This window comes from Coenobita brevimanus, chromosome 47, assembly GCF_032717465.1.
Source record: "Coenobita brevimanus isolate Jiangsu-jjx chromosome 47, ASM3271746v2, whole genome shotgun sequence".
NCBI lineage: Eukaryota > Metazoa > Arthropoda > Malacostraca > Decapoda > Coenobitidae > Coenobita > Coenobita brevimanus.
In genome coordinates, this window is record NC_137000.1 from 25,729,625 (window position 1) to 25,749,507 (window position 19,883).

The 19,883-nt window shown below is 39.8% G+C and overlaps 1 protein-coding gene and 1 non-coding gene across 5 annotated transcripts in view; one reads left to right on the forward strand and one right to left on the reverse strand.

Moving 5' to 3' along the window:
* The window catches only part of LOC145399065 (putative ATP-dependent RNA helicase pitchoune), a 94,043-nt gene extending 75,930 nt beyond the window's left edge, over window positions 1-18,113 (forward strand). For 3 of the 4 annotated variants that reach the window (XM_080271812.1, XM_080271813.1, XM_080271814.1), the window contains one exon: window positions 17,019-18,113. In XM_080271812.1, the coding sequence (XP_080127938.1) occupies window positions 17,019-17,207 (189 nt within the window). In that variant the 3' untranslated portion in view covers window positions 17,208-18,113. Of the gene's footprint in view, window positions 1-16,408; window positions 16,502-17,018 lie in introns of all 4 variants that reach the window. The other variant, XR_013897222.1, reaches the window with a different exon arrangement.
* LOC145399150 (5S ribosomal RNA) lies at window positions 5,237-5,355 on the reverse strand. Its single transcript, XR_013897226.1, has one exon. It is a non-coding gene; the product is annotated as a 5S ribosomal RNA (ribosomal RNA).
* Window positions 18,114-19,883: the final 1,770 nt, after the last annotated feature.

Below are 19,883 nucleotides of genomic sequence, written 5' to 3' on the forward strand. Positions count from 1 at the left end.
CAGTGTGTTGTATTAAGGATTTACAGTTGTGTGAGAAAAGACTCAATTGAAACAAAATTTAACGTAAATAGACTTGTTTGTTTTGGCTTTGTAAAATTATTAGAAGAATGGGAAAAGTTAAAGTGCAGCACTTAGTAAGTTACAATGGAGCATTAGTTAGACAAGAGTGTGCACTGTGAAGAGAACGGACTTCTGTGTGCAATTGACTAAGTTCAGTGCAAGACTTCATGAACAGTGTACTGCAAGTGCTTCAGGAACTCCTTCTTACTGTCAGAGTCCGAGAGGAGGCGGTTATTCATCGAGGTGGCCATGGACTTGCTGTAAGTAGGCAGATTGTTTCATACTGTACTTTTTTCCATACTATACTTACCTCATTTCACTCTTTAATATTCTTTTATTGGTGTGAATAGGGTGTTAGGAACTATGCATGTGCAGTAGGAAGGTGTTTTTCTGAGTTAGGCTAGGTTAGGGTCCATAAGTACCAGTCCAGGAGCCAGTCACCAGAATGTTTATTATTGTATGAACCTACTTCTAAACCCTCATTTTATGTTTCTTTTGCATTTATTTCAGTCATTTATGTGCCTTATTGGTGTGATTTGGGTCTTAAATAGGTGCTATGCATGTCCAGAGGGAGTTGTATAGATGTTTCTCTGAGTTAGGGTCCATAAGTACAAGTCCATAAGCTGGGGCCCAATATCCGGACAGGACCACTATCCGGACCTGCCTATGGCTCTGTTACATCGGATATTGGAGTGATTACTGTATATATATATATATATATATATCTGTGTGTGTGTGTGTGTGTGTAATTTTTTTATTTTTTATTTTTCAGCCCTCCTTCCCCAAAGTTTCAAAACACATATACTCCCTCACAATATCTGAAGGTTCCCCCCACACATTATATATATATATATATATATATATATATATATAAGCCACTCCAACACTACAATTACACTAAAAAGCACTTCTCAACCTACATACAATCTCTACTAGACAGCCTAAGCCACTTTGTAGAGATACATTGGCTGTATCGTCCCGACTTCGGTCGAGATAGGCCGGTCCTGCAGTGGATACTCAAACAGCTGATGATGATGATGATATATATATATATATATATATATATATATATATATATATATATATATATATATATATATATATATATATATATATATATATATATATATGTATATATATATATATATATATATATATATATATATATATATATATATATATATATATATATATATATATATATATATATATGTATATATATATATATGTATGTATATATATATATATATATATATATATATATATATATATATATATATATATATATATATATACTGTATATATATATATATATACAGACACATTTTACCCTCCTTCCCCAGACGTTCCCCCAACACATGGTAAAACATTTCCCACGAACACTTGTGGCACATATCACAAACATTTTAGATAAGAATCATAAATTTCAACAATTGTTTAGGATGGTTTTTCAAGAATACTCCCCAGTATCCCTGCTTGTCATAAAAGGCGACTAAAAGGGTTGGTGGAGAGTTAGTGCCCCTCCCCGGAAAACAACTAACTAAAAAAACAAACAATAAGCCTCGGACAAGGACTGACCAAACGATGACGACCAAGGACCAGACAAAGGACATGTTTATTGGAACGTGGAATGTAAGGGGAGCGAATGATGAGGTGAAAGAGAGAGAGATTGTCCAGGTGCTTGAGGGTGCGAAAGTGGATGTATGTGGAATAACTGAAACAAAATGGGGAGGAGGAAGTGTGAGAGAATAGGAGTATGGATGGGGTATATGTGCAGGAGTAGGTGAGAATGAGAGGGCAAAAGAAGGAGTATGTATAGTTTTGAGTAAAAGATGGAAGAGGAGCATAAGACAGTATGGATCAGTTGGGTCAAGGATTGTGTGGGTAAAGTTGAAAGTTGGAATACAAATGTGGGCGATTGTGTGTGTGTATGCGCCAACGAAAGATCGTGCTAGAAGAGTGAGAGAAGAGTTCTGGACAAATGTAGAAGTGTGCATGGAAAAGTTTGGAAGGAATGAGAGAGTGTTTTTGATTGGTGATATGAATGGTAAAGTTGGGAATGTGAAGGTGGATGGAATAGTTGGTGAGTGGGGTGTGCCTGCTCAGATAGATGAGAATGGGAGTGCATTAGTGGACATTTGCACTGGGAGGGGGTTGGTGATAGCCAATACCCTCTTCAGGCATAAAATGATCCACAGGTATACATGGCGAGTGATGAGAAGGGGGGGTGGTGAACTGAATGAAAGGAAGGCAATGATTGATTATGTGTGTGTGGATGAAAGGATGTGAAGATGTGTAATGGATGCAAGAGCTTATAGAGGTTGGGGGAGTGGACTTTCTGACCACTACTTGGTGGTGGCCAGAATTAGGATTCAAGTAAGATGGAGGAATAGAAGAAGGGAAAGACGAGAGGAAGGAGCAGTTGCAAGGAGAGTGGAAAGGTTACAAGAGGATGAGAAAAAGGCAGAGTATAAGAGAGAAGTGGAGGAACGATTGGGCAAATATGAATTGGAGCAGATGGGAGACGTGGAAGGTGTGTGTAGGATATTTACAGAAGAAATATTTGCAGCATGTGATGTGGTGTGTGGAGGAGAAGACGGAAGAGGGTGCAAGGAACAGCATGGTGGACTGAAGAGGTGAGACAGGCTGTGGCACAAAAGAAGAAAGCATAGAATGAATGGATGAGAAATAGGGGCGTGGAAGAAGTTGAGAAGCGGAAGAGAGAGTTATATGTAGAAAGGAAGAGAGAGGTGAAATGATTAGTAAGAGAGAGTAAGAAGAGAGTGGATGAGGAATTTGGAAGGAATTTGAGTGTAAAGTGGAGGGACTGTAAGAAAATGTTCTAGAAAGAGGTGAAAAGAGTAAGACAGGGTGGAAGTGAAGTTAGCAGGGAAGTGAAAGATAAAAATGGTAGATTACTAGTGGAGAAGAGAGAAAAAGTGAACAGATGGAGAGAACACTTTAAGGAATTGTTGAACATAGAGGATGGAAGTAATGCGAGCATAAGTGGCTGGGGAATGGCTGGGAGAAGGAGGGAGGTGAGAAGACAGGAAGAAATCAGTAGGACATAAGTTGTGGAAGCAATGAAGCAAGTTAAATCGGGGAAAGCCCCTGGAATTGATGGAGTGTGTGGTGAAATACTGAAGATGGGGGAGAGATAGTAGTAGAATGGATGTGGAAGATGTGCAGATTGGCCTGGGAGGAAGGTAGAGTCCCGGAGGATTGGAAGTCAGGTATAATTATTCCCTTGTACAAAGGAAAAGGGGAAAAAGAAGTGTGTGGTAATCATAGGGGCATTTGTCTTCTTAGTATAATAGGAAAAGTGTATGGTAGGATACTTATTGACAGAGTTAGAGAAAGAACAGAGAAATTAGTTGGAGAAGAACAGGGAGGCTTTAGGAAGGGAAGAGGTTGTGTAGATCAGATATTCATTCTTAGATCTTTAGTGGAAAAGTTTCTAGAGAAGGGAAAGAAGTTGTATGCAGCTTTTATGGATTTGGAGAAAGCATATGACGGTGGATAGACAAGGATTGTGGAAAGTGTTAAGAATATATAGAGTAGATGGGAAGTTATTGAATGCTGTGAAGAGTATGTACGATGGTGCGAAGGCTGCAGTGCGTGTGGATGGTGAACTAAGTGAATTTTTCTCTTTGAAAGTTGGGTTGAAACAGGGATGTGTCATGTCTCCATGGTTGTTCAATCTGTACATGGATGGGGTAATAAAAGAGGTACAAGGTAGGGTAGTGGTTGTTGGAGTGGCCCTGGTGAGAGAGGATAGTGTTTGGAAACTCCCTGTACTGTTGTTTGCAGATGATACTGTGTTGTTGTGTGAAGATGAAGGGGAGCTGCAAGGCTTGGTGGATGAGTTTGGGAGAGTGTGTAAGAAACAGAATCTAAAGGTGAATGTAGGGAAGAGTAAAGTGATGGTCTTTGAGAGAGGTTAAGTCAGTGAATGTACAGCGAGGTTGGATGGTGAGGAATTGGAAAATGTGAGTATGTTTAAGTACTTGGGTAGTGTGATGAGTAAGGATGGAGGTTTGGAGGGTGAAGTGCTTGAAAGGGTACAGCAGGGAAGAAAGGTTGCTGGTTCTTTGAAAGCAGTGATAAGAAACAGGGAAGTGAGCATGGAAGTGAAAAAGCTACTACATGACAGTATTGTGATACCAACTCTAACGTATGGAAGTGAAGCTTGGACGTTGTTGGAAGGACACAAGTCAAGAGTGAGAGCAGTGGAAATGAGTTATTTAAGAGGAGCCTGTGGAGTCACATGGAGAGACAGGCTGACGAATGAGGATATAAAGGAGCGTTGTGGTGTGGATGTGGATGTGATAGGAAGCGTTATGAGGAACACAATGAGGTGGTTTGGCCATGTGGAGAGGATGGAGGGTGAAAGACTGACGAAGAGAGTGTATGTGAGTGAGGTGGAGGGGGGAAGAGGGAGGGGGAGGCCGAGGATGAGATGGAGGGATGGGGTGGAGAGGTATATGAGAGAGGGGGGTGTGAGTTGGAAGCAGGGCAGTGAAATGGCGAGGAACAGGGCGACTTGGAGGCGATTTGTTTGTGGCCACCCCAAACGGGATTGAGGCGTCTGGCAATAGATAGATAGATAGATAGTTTTTGAAAGGTACACTACCTGTCCACTGACGTCCATGGTTGCCCGGCGTTGCAAGGTACAGTACCTGTTCAATGACGTCCCTCGTTCCTTGGCATCACTACCTTTCACAGCATACCTGCCGCTAAAGTACCGCTTACCTACGCCATGCACCTAAACGAACACTCGTGGCACAGTTCACGTATATTTTACATAAAGTATATTTTATCACAAAATGTCTGACCAAGGTAGAGTACCTGTTCAATGACGTCCCTCGTTCCTTGGCATCGTTACCCTTCACAGCACACCTGCCGCTAAAGTATCGCTCACCTTCGCCAAGCACCTAAACTAACACTCGCGGCACAGTTCACGTATATTTTACATAAAGTATAATGTATAACTAAATGTCAGACCAAGGTACAGTACCAGTTCAGTGACGTCTCTCATTCCTTGGCATCGTTACTTTTCACAGCACACCTGCCGCTAAAGTATCACTCACCTACGCCACGGACCTAAACAAACACTCGCGGCACAGCTCATGTATATTTTACAGAAAGTATAATTTACCACGTAGACACGTAGGGATGCCAACAGCATCTGGTGTTCCCAGGCGGTCACCCATCCAAGTACTAACCAGACCCAACGTTGCTTAACTTCGCTGATCGGACGGGAAGCGGTGTACTCAACGTGGTATGGCCGTTGGCCGTTGGTCAAGTGGGGTTGGTGGAGGATTGGTGCCCCTCCCTGTAAAACAATTAACTCTAAGCCCTTGACCACCCCGTTTGGGATACGTGGCGTCTGGCAATGAATGAAAATGAATGAATAATTTACCACTAAATGTCTGACCAAGGTACAGTACCTGTTCAATGACGTCCCTCGTTCCTTGCCATCATTACCTTTCACAGCACACCTGCCGCTAAGGTACGGCTCACCTACGCAACGCACCATAATTTATGCCGTCATGAAGATACGTGGCACATTTCACTTACACTTGACACAATATCATACACAAATACATGACTACCACAATGAATCCACCCGAACCTCCGCAATTACTCCCCTCCTTACTACGGTTCAACGTGACTGTGATGCAGCATCCTTCGCCGGGAGAGTACGAAGCAACTCTATTGTATTGGCACACACCACACTCATTCACGAACACCCGCAGCATGTTAGACGTATATTTCACACAATTCCATACGCATTTCCACTATCAGAATCGCAATAATTCCATCCCTAAACACCTCTAATTGTCCCTTCCCAACTATAAAAACTGTACGTGATGCCTGCCCCATTCCACATTATGGTTCATGGCGTCCACAATGCTAACTAGTTCCATAATTTCACCAAGCCAGCCACAATATCTTTCACACAAAAAACAATTTAGGCATTGGCTTCATTATATACGTATTTGTATTCATGCCATAGGGCCTTGAGGAGGGTGAGAGGCGAAACCCCGCCACAGTGAACACGCATATCGGCAGTAAGCCTAACACTTGAAAATGGACACAATTCTTTTTCGTGACATATATCTATGTTCCATCGACAACATCACATACAAATATGCTCATAAATATTGCATTATCACACTGAGTCCATTGGGGCTTCGGCTCGGGCAGGAGGAGGAGAATTAGTAGGAGTTTAAAGGGACAGTACACGCGACGCAACCTCACCGCCTGGCTGCTTGGAAGAGACTGAGGTTTCTCGGTACGTGCTGGGCCCCGCTAGGCAGTGCTACAATTGCTACGACGCACCAAAATTTGACGCAAATCCACCAGAAACTTAATTTTTGGCTAATTTTTTGGTGCTTATAAACGCGATTCGCATGACCGAACAAACTGAGAAAATCCACATGACTCGCGAATCGTGTGACTGACACTGAGAGGGTTAAATACAAAACATATTTCAGGTATCCCATGTTTCTTATCGTATCCAGTCTTTGTGATCCTCACCTGTTCCTTAACAGTCCCAGTTCCACTGCATTCCATCTTGATGTATCACTTTCAAAGCATACCAGAGCTTCATACTCATACAGTAATGTGGGAACAAACATACCCTAATGCAGTCTCCTAGCAGCCTTCATGCTCAATCCTGTCCCTTGTATCAAGTTCCTCTTAGCATTGGCTCCCATTCTACTTTGAGCTACTTTACCTTCCACTTCATTTACACATGTACCACTCTTTCATCTGTTGTTACACAGAGGTATTGAAACTTGCCCACCAATTTAAGTCACTCTCCATTTTCATCACATCACACTGAGTCACTATCTTTGTCAGCAATCAACACTTTATTCCCTACTACATTTACTTTGAAAACACACTTGTCACAGACATTCACAGAACTGTGAACCACACCACAAAGATCCTGTTCATGATTAGCAAGCAACACTGCATCATGTGTATACATCATATATGAGAAACTCCACCGTTCACCATTAATTACCATCCCTGACTCTCCTTCCACAACTCTATTTTAATCTTTTTCTTAATTCCATCCATACCACTGTATACAGTATATTTCAAATAGCCACTGAGACATCACACATCCTTGTCTCACTGTGATACAGTAAACCACTCTTCTAGACATCGACCTACCTCTACACATGCTTCACTACCATCATATAAATGCTTTACAATATTAACCCTCTCAGGAACGATGATGCAAATTGTGTCATATCAGAGTTGGCGTGAACAGTACAGTACTTGATGCGATCAGTGTCATTATCAGTTTTGGGCTGAAGAAATACCGATTAGGCAGTTTTGGACAAAAATATTTACCAAAAATTAAGTTTTAGCATGAAATGTGACAGACCTTGGTGCATCATAAGGGAGGGCGTCTGTTTTAAGGCCAGCACTCGCAAATTTTCGGTGCCTCTTTGGCTTTTGATGGGGTGAGGTGGGGGTTGCACGCAATTTTTATCACTTTCCTTGAAAACTATTGGTTGTATCGATAATCTGAAAACACCGTGTGAAAGCTTGTGAAATTCAGCATTTTGACTTATGCTTTGCTCTTGCTCGGTGCCAGCAAAATTTTGAGCTAGGATGTTGGGGTGTTATTTGTAGCTATTTTTACTCGAGCAAGTTTATTCTCACTGAATTTCTGTACATTTACTCATCAGTTTTGTGTGTTTCTGTCAACTTGTAGTATAAACATCAACGAAGATGATGGTATCCAGTTTATACCAATACAGGTCCCCCCTTACTTATGAATGGGTTATGTTCCAAGAAACTGCTTGTAGGTTGATTTTTTCATAAGTTGAAAAATGCATTTAATACATCTGACCAACCGAACATCATAGCCTAGCCAAGCCAAGCAAGCCTTTTAAATGTGTTTTAGAACACTTACATAAGCCTACATTTGGGCAAAATCATTAACACAAAGCCTGTTTTATAATAAGGTGTTGAATATCTCATGTAATCCCATGTAATTTATTAAATATTTTACTGAAAGTACAAATATGTAAGTGCGAAAATTTGTAAGTCAGCCACTTGTAAGGGGAGGACCTGTATAACCAATTTCCAGGGGCAAATAAAATCCATGGGAATATTTTTCTTTGTGTTCGTGTAGGGGCTGCCTTGCCTCCATTCTTTCTGATCACGTCCTAGGAACTCACTGAACACTTACGGTTCCTGAGCTGGTTAAGCAGTTTTCCATATACACCATACATTTGTGAAATCTTAAATAATCATTCCTTATTGATTTTGCTGTATGTTTTTTCCAGATTATAGCTATCAGTACCTCACATTCCTTCTCACTTGCATTTTCCACAATCTGTCCTCTTTCGATTAGGCTCTGTGATCCGCACATCCCATAAAGCTCTACCACTCCAAAAACCACTGTGTTCATCACTGACAGAAAAAAAATTACTGAAAGGGTTCATGCAGGTTTTAGCCCCTATACCACAAGGGGTGTTTCTTAAGCTGAAGTTTATCATGTAACAGTAGCAAGAATAAAATACAAATGAGATTATAATACTGAAATGATTAATTGTAATGTGTGTGTCTGTATGTTATCAGCTGAATTGTTAAGCTCTTCAGTGTTATGCTGTATTTTTTAATTCTAATCCCATCAATAGCATATGAGATTATTCAGCTTGAGGGAGATCATCAGTGGTAATAAGGTGAATGTTGGCTATATATATAAAATGCACTTTTTTTTTTTTTTTTTTTTTTTTTTTTTTTTTTTTTTTTTAAGGTTGATAGCATACGAGTTTATTCAGCTTGAAGGATATCTCCAGTAGTGATAGGGTTAGTGAAGGCTTCAGATCCTCCAGTTTTAAAAGTCTTTCATAAACTGAATAAAGTCATCTGTAGGAAGGAAGAATAAACTTAGAACTACATCACTAGTTTCAAAAGATTAATGGTAGCTCAGTTTTTAAAGAGTTAATGTTTCAAATGAGTCCTTTATATACATGTATTACAGTATTTGTACATGGTTGTGAGATTAGTGATCAACAGGGTGGCTGGTTACATCATCATAGGATAGCAGAGGTATTGAGTTAATCATATGGTTTGCCATGTTGTTCTGTCAGTTATACGGGGTGGTTTCAAATTAAGATACAGTAATCCCTCAATCATTCAACATAATAGAGCCAAAGGCATGTCCAGATAATGGCTCCGTCTGAATAATGGACTTCTTCCCTGGTCCCCCTTTGTACACTCGGTCACAAAAGTATTGGTGCACAACATGCGTGAAACATTTGGGACCACAGAACGAAGGTCACTGAAATATTAGTATCCGACCTACCACACGTTGGTAGCCCTGATGTCGGGAGGTGTTATATATTGCCAACTAGCAATATCCACTTGCAAACTTATAGCAAATGTAATGTTTATATAGACAGACACTGATGATACACAATGAGACGTTGGTAATGTCAGCAGTTGTTCAAACCTTTTCGGTAGGCATCGCACCCCCTGTGCACCGATACTTTTTTGATCGAGTGTACATAACTTTGAAAGCCAGAGTAAAAGGCCACTATAGTACATCATACAACACTTGTTCTTGTAGTTTAACACCACTCTATCTGGTCAAGCAGGCCTATAAACTACAGCCAAGCAGTTGTTGTGGTAAAGAAGACCCATCAACCACAGTCAAGCACTCACCACTGCAGGGACATACACTGCAGTGACATGAAAACATGAAAAAAAATGGCTACACAAGAAAAATGCAGTGGGCATACAAAAGTAATGGTAAACTGGAATAAAATCATGGACTATCCGTCTATCTGTTGCCAGATGCCTTAATCCCGGAAGGGGTGACCACAAACAAATCGCCTCCACGTCATCCTGTCCCCTGCCATTTCACTGCCCTGCTCCCAGCTCACAGCCCCCTCTTTCATATACCTCTCCACTCTATCCCTCCATCTCATCTATGACCTCCCCCTCCCTTTTCCCCCCTCCACCTCAATCACATACACTCTCCTTGTCAGTCTTTCACTCTCCATCCTCTCCACATGGCAAAACCACCTCGGTGTGTCTCTCCTAACGCTTCCTATCACATCCACATCCACACCACAACACTCCTTCACATCCTCATTCGTCAGTCTGTTTCTTCATGTGACTCCACATTAGGGTGGGTTGTAAAGGAACCAACTTAGGGGTGCCAGGTTGAAACATAGTCAGAATGGTGCTCCCTTACAATGACAGTAACACTACGAAAAAAATGTTTCGATATGTACGTGCCCATTGCAGCAATTTGGATCTAATAACAGAGCTATTTCTCAAAAAACTTAACACATGCTATTTTTTTGGATGAATTAAAATGCAATTTTTGTGTTAAATCTAATTTTAAAAATAAAAGTAACAGTTGAAATAAATGTATTCAAATCATATGAAAGGTGTTATTTCATGAAAAATAAAAAGAATATTAGAAATGGCATGATCAGTTGAGCACATCAAAAGTTTTATTTATTTTCACGCTTTGGAAACAAGCTGCTAGATCACTTACATTGGACGAGCATACCATGACATGATTCATGCCCAAATACTTTACATGTGGTGGATGTGACGTCCTTGACGCAGCATTCCACTTCTTGGGAATGGCAAGGTTACACGTCCAGTATGATAGATAGATAGATAATCTTTTTTATTTGGTCCATAGAAATACAGTTACAGAAAATTCCTAGTATACAAGATATGACCTAGCTCTTTGATGAAAAATTTCATCTTATAAGAGCCAGTGAATATTTTATATATATATAAATGTTTTCCATCATTGGATTATTCTGGGACACTGAGAGGCAATAGGCAATACATACATACATATACATATACATATACACACGCACACACACACGCACACATGCATATATACATATATAAACATATATAGTTTCAAGTTTTATTATGTTGATTGTCAGCTATATTAATTTTATTTACTGGCTTTTGATAACTAATTATTGTTGAGAATGTTGTACGGGACTATGAGCTACATATGATTTTATGAGGTACTTTTTTAGACTGCTTTTAAAGTTATCTACAGTAGTTTTTTTTACTATGTCGTCTGGCAGGGAATTGAATATTTTTGCACCATGATACCTAATATTACTCTGAGATTGTAAAGACGGCATGAAAGGTACAACTAAAGGTTCTGTATTTCTATAATGGTATCTTGTAGGTGGAGTGTGTACAAAGAATGAGTTATTGTCAACAAGACCATTAATGCATTTATACACATATACTGCACATACCAGTTCATTGATTTCTTTCATCTTAAGTATGTTATTATTATAAAATATATCATTCGTATGCTCGTTGCGGCCTACTCGTTCGATTGCCCTCATGATTTGCTTCTGAGCTGTTTCTAAAGGTTTCAGAGCTGTTTTACTTGCCGCTCCCCACACTGCATGACAATATACTAAATGAGTATACACTAATGAATAATATATCAAAATCATTGACTGTTTGTTTAATTTATTCCTTGTTTGATATATAATGCCACAGTACCTTAATACTTTATTTCTAATTTGGATGATATGCTTATTCCACAGTAATTTATTGTCTAATACTATACCCAAAAATTTGGTTTCTGTTACTTTTTTAATGCTGTTATTATTGATAACTACTTGAACACTGTGATTTATTTTCTTATGTCTGTGGAATACAGTAAAGTAAGTCTTATTTATATTTAATGTTAGCTTATTGGCTGAAATCCACTGTACCACCTTAGATATTTCTTCAGTTAAGGTATTTGTAAGAGTGTTTATATTACTGTGGCTTAAGTAGAAAGTACTGTCATCAGCAAATAGTACATGTTTTAGCCTTTTTGTTGTGTTTGTGATATCATTGAGGTAGATTAAAAATAATACAGGCCCTAAGATCGAGCCTTGTGGCACCCCTACATTTATTTCAGTAGTGGAAGATGTTTGATTATTAAAATAAACAAATTGTTTATGTTTAGCCAGATAACTCTGGAACCAGTCAAGTGCTTTCCCTGTAATACCATAGTGTGTCAATTTCTCAAGTTATATTTTATGGTCCACTGTATCGAAAGCCTTGGTTAAATCCAGAAACAGACTTATAGTGAACTCGTTTTTATCAAAGGCTGACAAAATGTGATCCGTGAAAGACAAAAGAGCATCTTGTGTGGATCTCCGTCTACGGAACCCATACTGATCATCGGAGAGCATACCTCTTTCTTCTAGAAAATCAATTAATCTGTCACAGACTGGCCTCTCAATAATTTTACTTAGAGAAGGCAGGACCGAAACAGGCCTAGAATTTTCAGGTGTATCACGAGGGCCTGACTTGTGTATTGGTATTACTCTCGCTAACTTCAACTGATCAGGAAAGATTCTAGTAGCAAAAGACAAATTACATAAATGAGTTAAAATAGGACACAAAATTGTTATAGACCTCTTCAGCACCTTCACAGGAATATTGTCATGCCCAGCGGCTGAATCACGCATATTCATAACAACTTTATTGATTTCATCAGTAGTGACTTCCCTGAAAGTTAGCTCATTTATCTGAAGTTCAGGAAGATATGCCTGGAACTTAGTTTGAGTCTGGGTAATATTCTTTGCTAATTCTTTACCTATATTGGTAAAATAGTCATTGATTGAATTAGCAGTAATATTTCCTGCATGATTAAGCTCAGTGTGCCCTCTCCTCATTAATACTGAATTTACTATGTTCCAAGTCTTTTTAGAGTCCCCTGCCGAGGTTGCTAGTTTACTTTTATAATAATTTCCTTTAGCAGTCTTAATTGATTGGGTTACTTTATTTCTTACTTTACGGTATATGTCACCATATGTAATCGGTTTCTTTAGATATTTACGTTGTAAGCGGTTGCGTTCTTTAATCATAGCTTTAATTTCATGAGTTATGTATGGTTTATCATTATATTTTTGCTTTATGTGAATTGTCTTTTCTGGGAAACATTTTTCGAAAATGGTTATATAATTCTGATAAAAGAAATCGAAGCAGGTTGCGAAATTGCTGGTCTTATAAATGCAAGACCAATCTACTTTTATTAGTTCTTGTTTAAAAATTTCTATATTGTCATCCGTGAAATCCCTATATCTTTTTATTATTTTCTTGTCTGGAGGCTTTATATTCAGTGAAAACGCGGAAAATATGGGAAAATGCTCTGAGATATCACAAACATATATACCATTAGTTATATTTCTACTAATGTTATTAGTCCAGATTTGATCGATTAATGTAGCTGACTGGCAGGTTACTCTAGTAGGATGAATTACTGCTGTATAGTAGAATTTACTATTCATTATTGATATCAAATCTGAGGCTAGTTTGTAATTTGCATGTTTTATTAAGCCAATGTTAAAATCTCCCATTAAATAACAGGTTTTCTGTTCCCCTTCTATTACATCAAGAAGGTGGTTCAGCGAGTCTAAAAACTGTTCAGCATTGCTTTGAGGTCTTCTATAAAGAGCTCCTATTATGATGCTCTTAGTGTGAGATTTAATTTCGACAAATAATGTTTCAATATAATGTTCTTTTCTTTTCAAATCATGCCGCTCAATCGGTCGATGAGATGACAATACATACAGCGCCAGTCCCCCACTATTTCGGGACACATTGTTAGTAAACATAGTATAATTCGGAATGGAGTACAGGTGTTCGATGCTCGACGTTAGTTTCGTTTCACAAAATGCAATTGCATTAAATTCCTTTCGTCTATTTGGTCCAGTCTGTTCTGCAGCAATGGAGGAACTGTGGCAGAAGAAAGCTTTCGAAGTTTATCTTTGGTGCCGATTTTTCAAATATTCTAACTGAGGCTTGGTCATCATTCTCATTCATCTGCTTGTTTCATCAGCTTGATCGCATCAAGTGTACGCCAACATCTTCATCAGCAACAGCCGACAACCGGATGTTCTCTGGGTGGCAGAAGTAGCTGTTATTGGCAAGCACAGGGCGAATGATTGCCTGATCCTCCAGTGGCAGCTTTTGAAGAAGCTCCACCTTGAAGAAGAAATTTTTGGCTCCATCCTGACACGAGCTGTTGGCTTTCACCTTGAACCACACAGTAGCATAGTAGTTCACAATGAATGAAACGAGACGTTTTAGGGTTGGTGATGGTTGCTCTTTTGACATGTAAACCCGCACTATGTGATTAGCTCTCGTAAGCCACCTGGCATGATTTAGCGGTCCTGATTGTGCAGATCGTCCCACACCTTCATTAGTATCTCCACTTGGAAATTGTACTGCCAAACATGAATGATACAGGTAGCCCTGAGCTTTGCTGAGATCACTTACAACTCCTTCTGGTAAAATGCAAATTTTTCCAGCAACATGTTCATAACCAACAACTGGAAGATCTTTTGGGTCATATTCAAATGATTGACCTACTTCTTCTCTGCAGCCTTGTGGACCTGTTGTCGAACCATCAACTGCCTCGAAATACATTTGGAAAATGATGTCAGCAAGATGCAAGAAACAAACAAGCCACTGTAGTGGTCTGCCAAGCTGTGTTTCAAGCTCACGGATCACTCCATTTCTCTTTCCAGTATTGACCTTTGTCCCATCTCAGACGATAGCGTGCAACGAGTCTGTTGAATCTGTTTCTTGAATGACAGACATGACTTCCTTGGGAATCTCTGCTGCTCTTCCACTTTCGGGAGAAACGTGATCAATGTAAACGGCATCAGGAAAAGCAACTACTGAGTTTGTCTTCCCTCCAGATTCTTTGACCATCTGGGGTTTTCTTGAGAGTCTGATTGATTTTTCCATCGAAACCAATGCAAACGATCTCCTTCAAGTCATTTTCATGCTACTGCAGTGTGACGTCTCTCCAGTATTTTCTCTGATGGCAGAGTTTACTGGGATCAACTTTTATTTTCTTCACAAAGAATATTCATATCTTTCAGTGCTGCATTCACAGTGGAGCAGATGTTTCTGTTGCTTACTTGACATCGATCAGCTGCACGACTACTCAGGATAGACTAATCTGTTCTGACACTGTTCTGACTGTTGGCTTCCATCTACTTCTGCAGGATCATCATCAACATATTGATCATATTGTTCATGACAGGCATCACTTTTGACCATACAAGCTGTCATTATATCTTCATTATTTTGCTTAGTATCTCTAGTGGACTCTTCATAGAGCTTCCTTCTCCTCACTCTATTTGCTGCACACATATTTTGTTGTGTCTTCTTCCGGTCTATTCCACCAATATACATTTTTCTGCAACTATTTTGGTCAACCCAGAAAGGCCACTCCTCAGGCAATATCTTGTCTGCTACAGCGCATTGACACTCTGGCCTCTCATGTGCATTGAAGTTTTTGAAACATTTGCAGTGACTAATGTCAAATAAGATGTCAAACCTAGCGAGTTTCTCTATGTAGGTGTTGGAAGTCCTTTGCTCACTGGTTGTTTCCTAACCTCCTGTGTCTTTGCTATCAGGCATTTCACACGAATAACAACACTGGTGTAATCAATAGCTAAGATGGAAGCTTTCTCATAAATTCCTGCTACTTCAAGTGCAACAGTTTCCGCATAGACTTGTGTGCTCAGTGACGGATTTGTGGATTTATGTTCCTAATATGCCCTTATGACATCACAGCCAGTGTGCAACTGATTTACCGGAAGACTGCGTGATGAGCTGAAAAGAGTCTTTCATGCTTTCTGATGTGCTGCAACTGGCTGTGATTCCAGTAAAATGCACAAACTCATACAAAATTCAAAACTGTAAACTAGTACCAGTTTGTGTAGTTGGTAACAGAAATTCAAAACAATGGGTTATCATTTATAGAGTTGCCAATTACTGATAATCACTGAATGCTTGGAGTGTTAGTGTTGCAAAAACTAAATTGATAGTTGCTGGAGTACCACTCACTCATTTTTTAAAATATAATTAGTTCATATGAAAACATACTGTAGGTCATCAAAATAACCATGTTTTGTTGAATTTTAAATTTTTGACCCACCCTACACCACATGCTTCTCTCAAATATCTCATTTCCACTGCTCTTACTCTTGACTTCTGTCCCACCAACAAGGTCCAAGCTTCATTTCCATAAGTAACTTTTTCACTTCCATGCTCACTTCCCCGTTTCTTATCACTGCTTTCAGGGAACCAGCAACCTTTCTTCCTTGTTGTACCCTTTCAAGCACTTCACCCTCCAAACTTCCATCCTTACTCATCACACTATCCAAATACTTAAATGCACTTACATGGTAAAATAAAATAAAATCATGGTACAGTACAGTAAGCTAGAATAAAATCATCAATACTCACGATTCGACTATCCCACATCAGTCTTACTCAGGATCTCCTGCTTCTCCAGAGTCAACACTACCCTCTTCCTTTTCCCTGGTGAAGGGGCCATCATCACACACCCTAGGAAAAGGCATGCAAGGAATAGCAAGGCCTGAAACAGGTAGGAAACAACCACAAAAACTACCACGTATGCCACCATGACAGCTGTTTGAGAGGATCAGTTTACTAAACAATCGCTGTGTGGGAACTGAGCCGGGTGAGTGGGTTCTCTAGCGGACGTTGGGTAAACTAACCAGCCAGACACGGCAGCACCAGTGGGCTATTCCAGCCCGTCTGGGTGGAAATTTTTCTCTCGACCATAATTTCCGTCCAGACACAAGCATTTTCTCTGGATATCATGAAAAAATGTACAAATAATGGTTTCAAACAGCCAGATCACAGCGTCTGGTTAATGGATTGTCCGGGTAATGGCCATCTGGATAATTGAGAGATTACTACTGTATTACTGATGACAACACTGGATTACACAATACCTGGTAAAACCAGGTATTATGTAATCCGGTGTTGTCATCAGTACCAATTATTAGAATAACGCCATATTAATGTATAAGTCTGTACACATTATAAATGATAGTTTGACTCCAGTTTATTTATTTACATTTTTTTTTTTTTTTCAGGTCTACAGTTTTGTCAAAAATGATTTGGAAATACAACAGCTGGGAAAGTTAGCATTCAAGAAATTTGTGAGAGCCTACCAGTGTCATAAACTGAAGAAGATTTTTAGCATAAGTACATTAAATCTTAATGAAGTGTGTAAGGCATTTGGGTTCCAGATTCCTCCTTTAACACTGGGTAAGTTAACTTAGCAACTAACCTCATGACTTTGATAAAAAGTGGTTAGATGCAATGCCAGTAAATGAAGGCTGATTCAGTTATACTTGCATCAGTAAGGCTGCATGCAGGTTGTCTCCATGATTATTATAAATCTCAAATCCCTTCAGTTTGATGGAGGAAGTATGGGACTGACCTAGCAAGTTCATAATTGAGCAGTATGTGCACAACAGAATACTGGATAGTGCTATATAACAGCTATGTACAGTATGTATACATACCAATATCTGCATACTGTAAATTACCATCATATCCTTAATTTTTGCCTAATTAGGGAAGACCCAGTCTTATAAAAACAAAAGTTTGATATGAGTAATCTTTCACTTTTTATGGGTTTTTCTGGTGTTCTGCAACATACTGGGATTAAAACATTTCACAACCACAGGAGATGAAATTATTGTATAATAAAATATGTGTACTACAGGTACCAGGTTTTGCAATCCTTGATACAGTAATTGCATTAATCAAAGCTAAGCATTCATTGTCTGAAAAGCTCCACTTGCCAAAATATTTTTTCAAGTGACGAGGTTTGCATGTCACGTCTCCTTACATAATCAGTCCTTATTTTAAGACACTTTTATGTTGGATGTATAAGAGCAAATGATGAATTACTAATACAGTAAACCCTCAATATAATGGACTAATTGGGGCCTTAGCCATTCCGAAAAAAGCGACATTCCAATAAAAGCGACATCCAGACTTCCCCTGCTAACCCAGGCTTTTTCCAATATATCAGACATTAGTCAAGATTGCACCAATGGTTTTTAAATTGTTTTCACCACTACTGCAATACTGTACTGTATTATTGATTCACTACAATAATCAAATGGTATAATATACTGTATATAACAATACTGTACTGTACATTGATAAACATGTCTTTTATTTACCTTATTGTGGTGAACATAGCATAAGTGGTCAGGCATTCTGGACTGCTTTTGGCTTTATCAGACTTTTTCCAGTAGATAAGAATTTAGTCTGGTAGCTGCTTGATTCCGATGGAAGTGAGTTTTGATCTATTGAAGTCCGTTATATCGAGGTTTTACTTTACAAGTTAACTACTACTGAATGGTCAGTGTTGCTAACTGCAGAACTGCTGACCCATTAGCATGAGGGTTCAAATCCTGGTGTGATCAGCTGGCGTTACTCGACTCGGGTGTCCATTCGTCCCTTGTGGGTAGGTAGATAAAATGAGTAGCCTTCCTAGGGTAAAACTTATGGGAGATAACTGTGGTAACATGGATGAAAATGTGGCCTTGTATCCCAGAATATTGGGTGAAAACCTCACCACAGGTTCAAAGGCCTATAGTTGTGGAGATGAATGCTGTGGCTAAGTGCCTCATGGCATCTGCCACCACCTTTACCTTTGCTCAGTATTAGGGATGCTTACCATCCACTCATTCGATGCAGTGCTGCTCTCAGGTGACCGCCCTTTCTTCTCTTCCTTTCGTCTTTCCTTCCTTCCTCTTCTGTCTTTCTTTCCTTCGTTCTTTCTGCTTCCCTCTACCTGTGGGTGACTCTACACTGAGTGACAAACCAATTGATTTCCTGTACACCAGGGAACCATTTACTATGCTGGGTGGTAACCATATAACCATGGTTTTTGGCCGGGTTAAGTGTCCCCCAGATTCCCCTATCTAAAACCGCTTGATCATGGCAAATGTTTCGGAGAGCCTCGGAGGGCCCAGTAGCCCAATACCTGACCAGGTCCCCAACCAAATGGGCAGATTCACATGGCCATGTGGAATGTGAGAGATGTGAATTAGGAGAGTAAGAGGGTGGAAGTGGAGAATGTGTTCAAGAGTGCAAGATATGCTGTGATGGCATTGTGTGAAGCAAAGATGAAAGATTGTGAAGTGGAGGAGTGGGAGGGTGTGATAAGTGTAAGATTGGGTATGAATTGGTGAGGAGGATGCTAGGAAGGAGTTGCATTGTTGATGAATGTGGTTTGGCAGAGTGGAATGAGAGATTACAAATGTGTCAGCTCATTATGAATGTATGTCAAGTCCAAGTTTAAGTAGGTGAAATTGGCATTCATTGTAGTGTATGCACTGTGTGATGAAAGGGGTGAGAGAGAGAAAAACAGGTTTTGGGATGAGCTGGATGAAGCAGTGGGAGAAAGGCCCAGGAGCTATAAAGTGATTGTAATGGGCGATATGAATGGGGCGCATTGCCCGCTCGCTCCCGCTCCAAGCAGACTCGGCTCCCGCCAATTCGCTCCAAGCTATCGCGCTGCCAAATCTCAATACTGGGAGAGACTCAAATCACATACTCACTTATCATTCATCACACATTTCATCACTCAGGCCTCGCCATAGAGTCCCTACCGTATCCTGAACCGAACCCTGACGCTATATGCTTGAAGGGGCCTCTTAGAAGAGGTGGGGAAGGAGAAGGAAAGGGTGGCAAACAGTTGGATAGGGGTAGGATAGGCTGCCCGTGAGGGAAGACTCAGGGTCACCTGGGGGACCTCTTCTCGACGCTCATTAGTGAGTGGGAGAGGAAACCTCCAGGCAGGAGCACCCTAGAGTTAGGTAGGTGGCCAATCTCCTTCATTCATTCATTCACACTCATCTAGAATGTCATGAATCACAATGGCTAGGCTAAAACTCAAACATGGATTCCCTAACAATAGGGAAACGAAGCTGAAA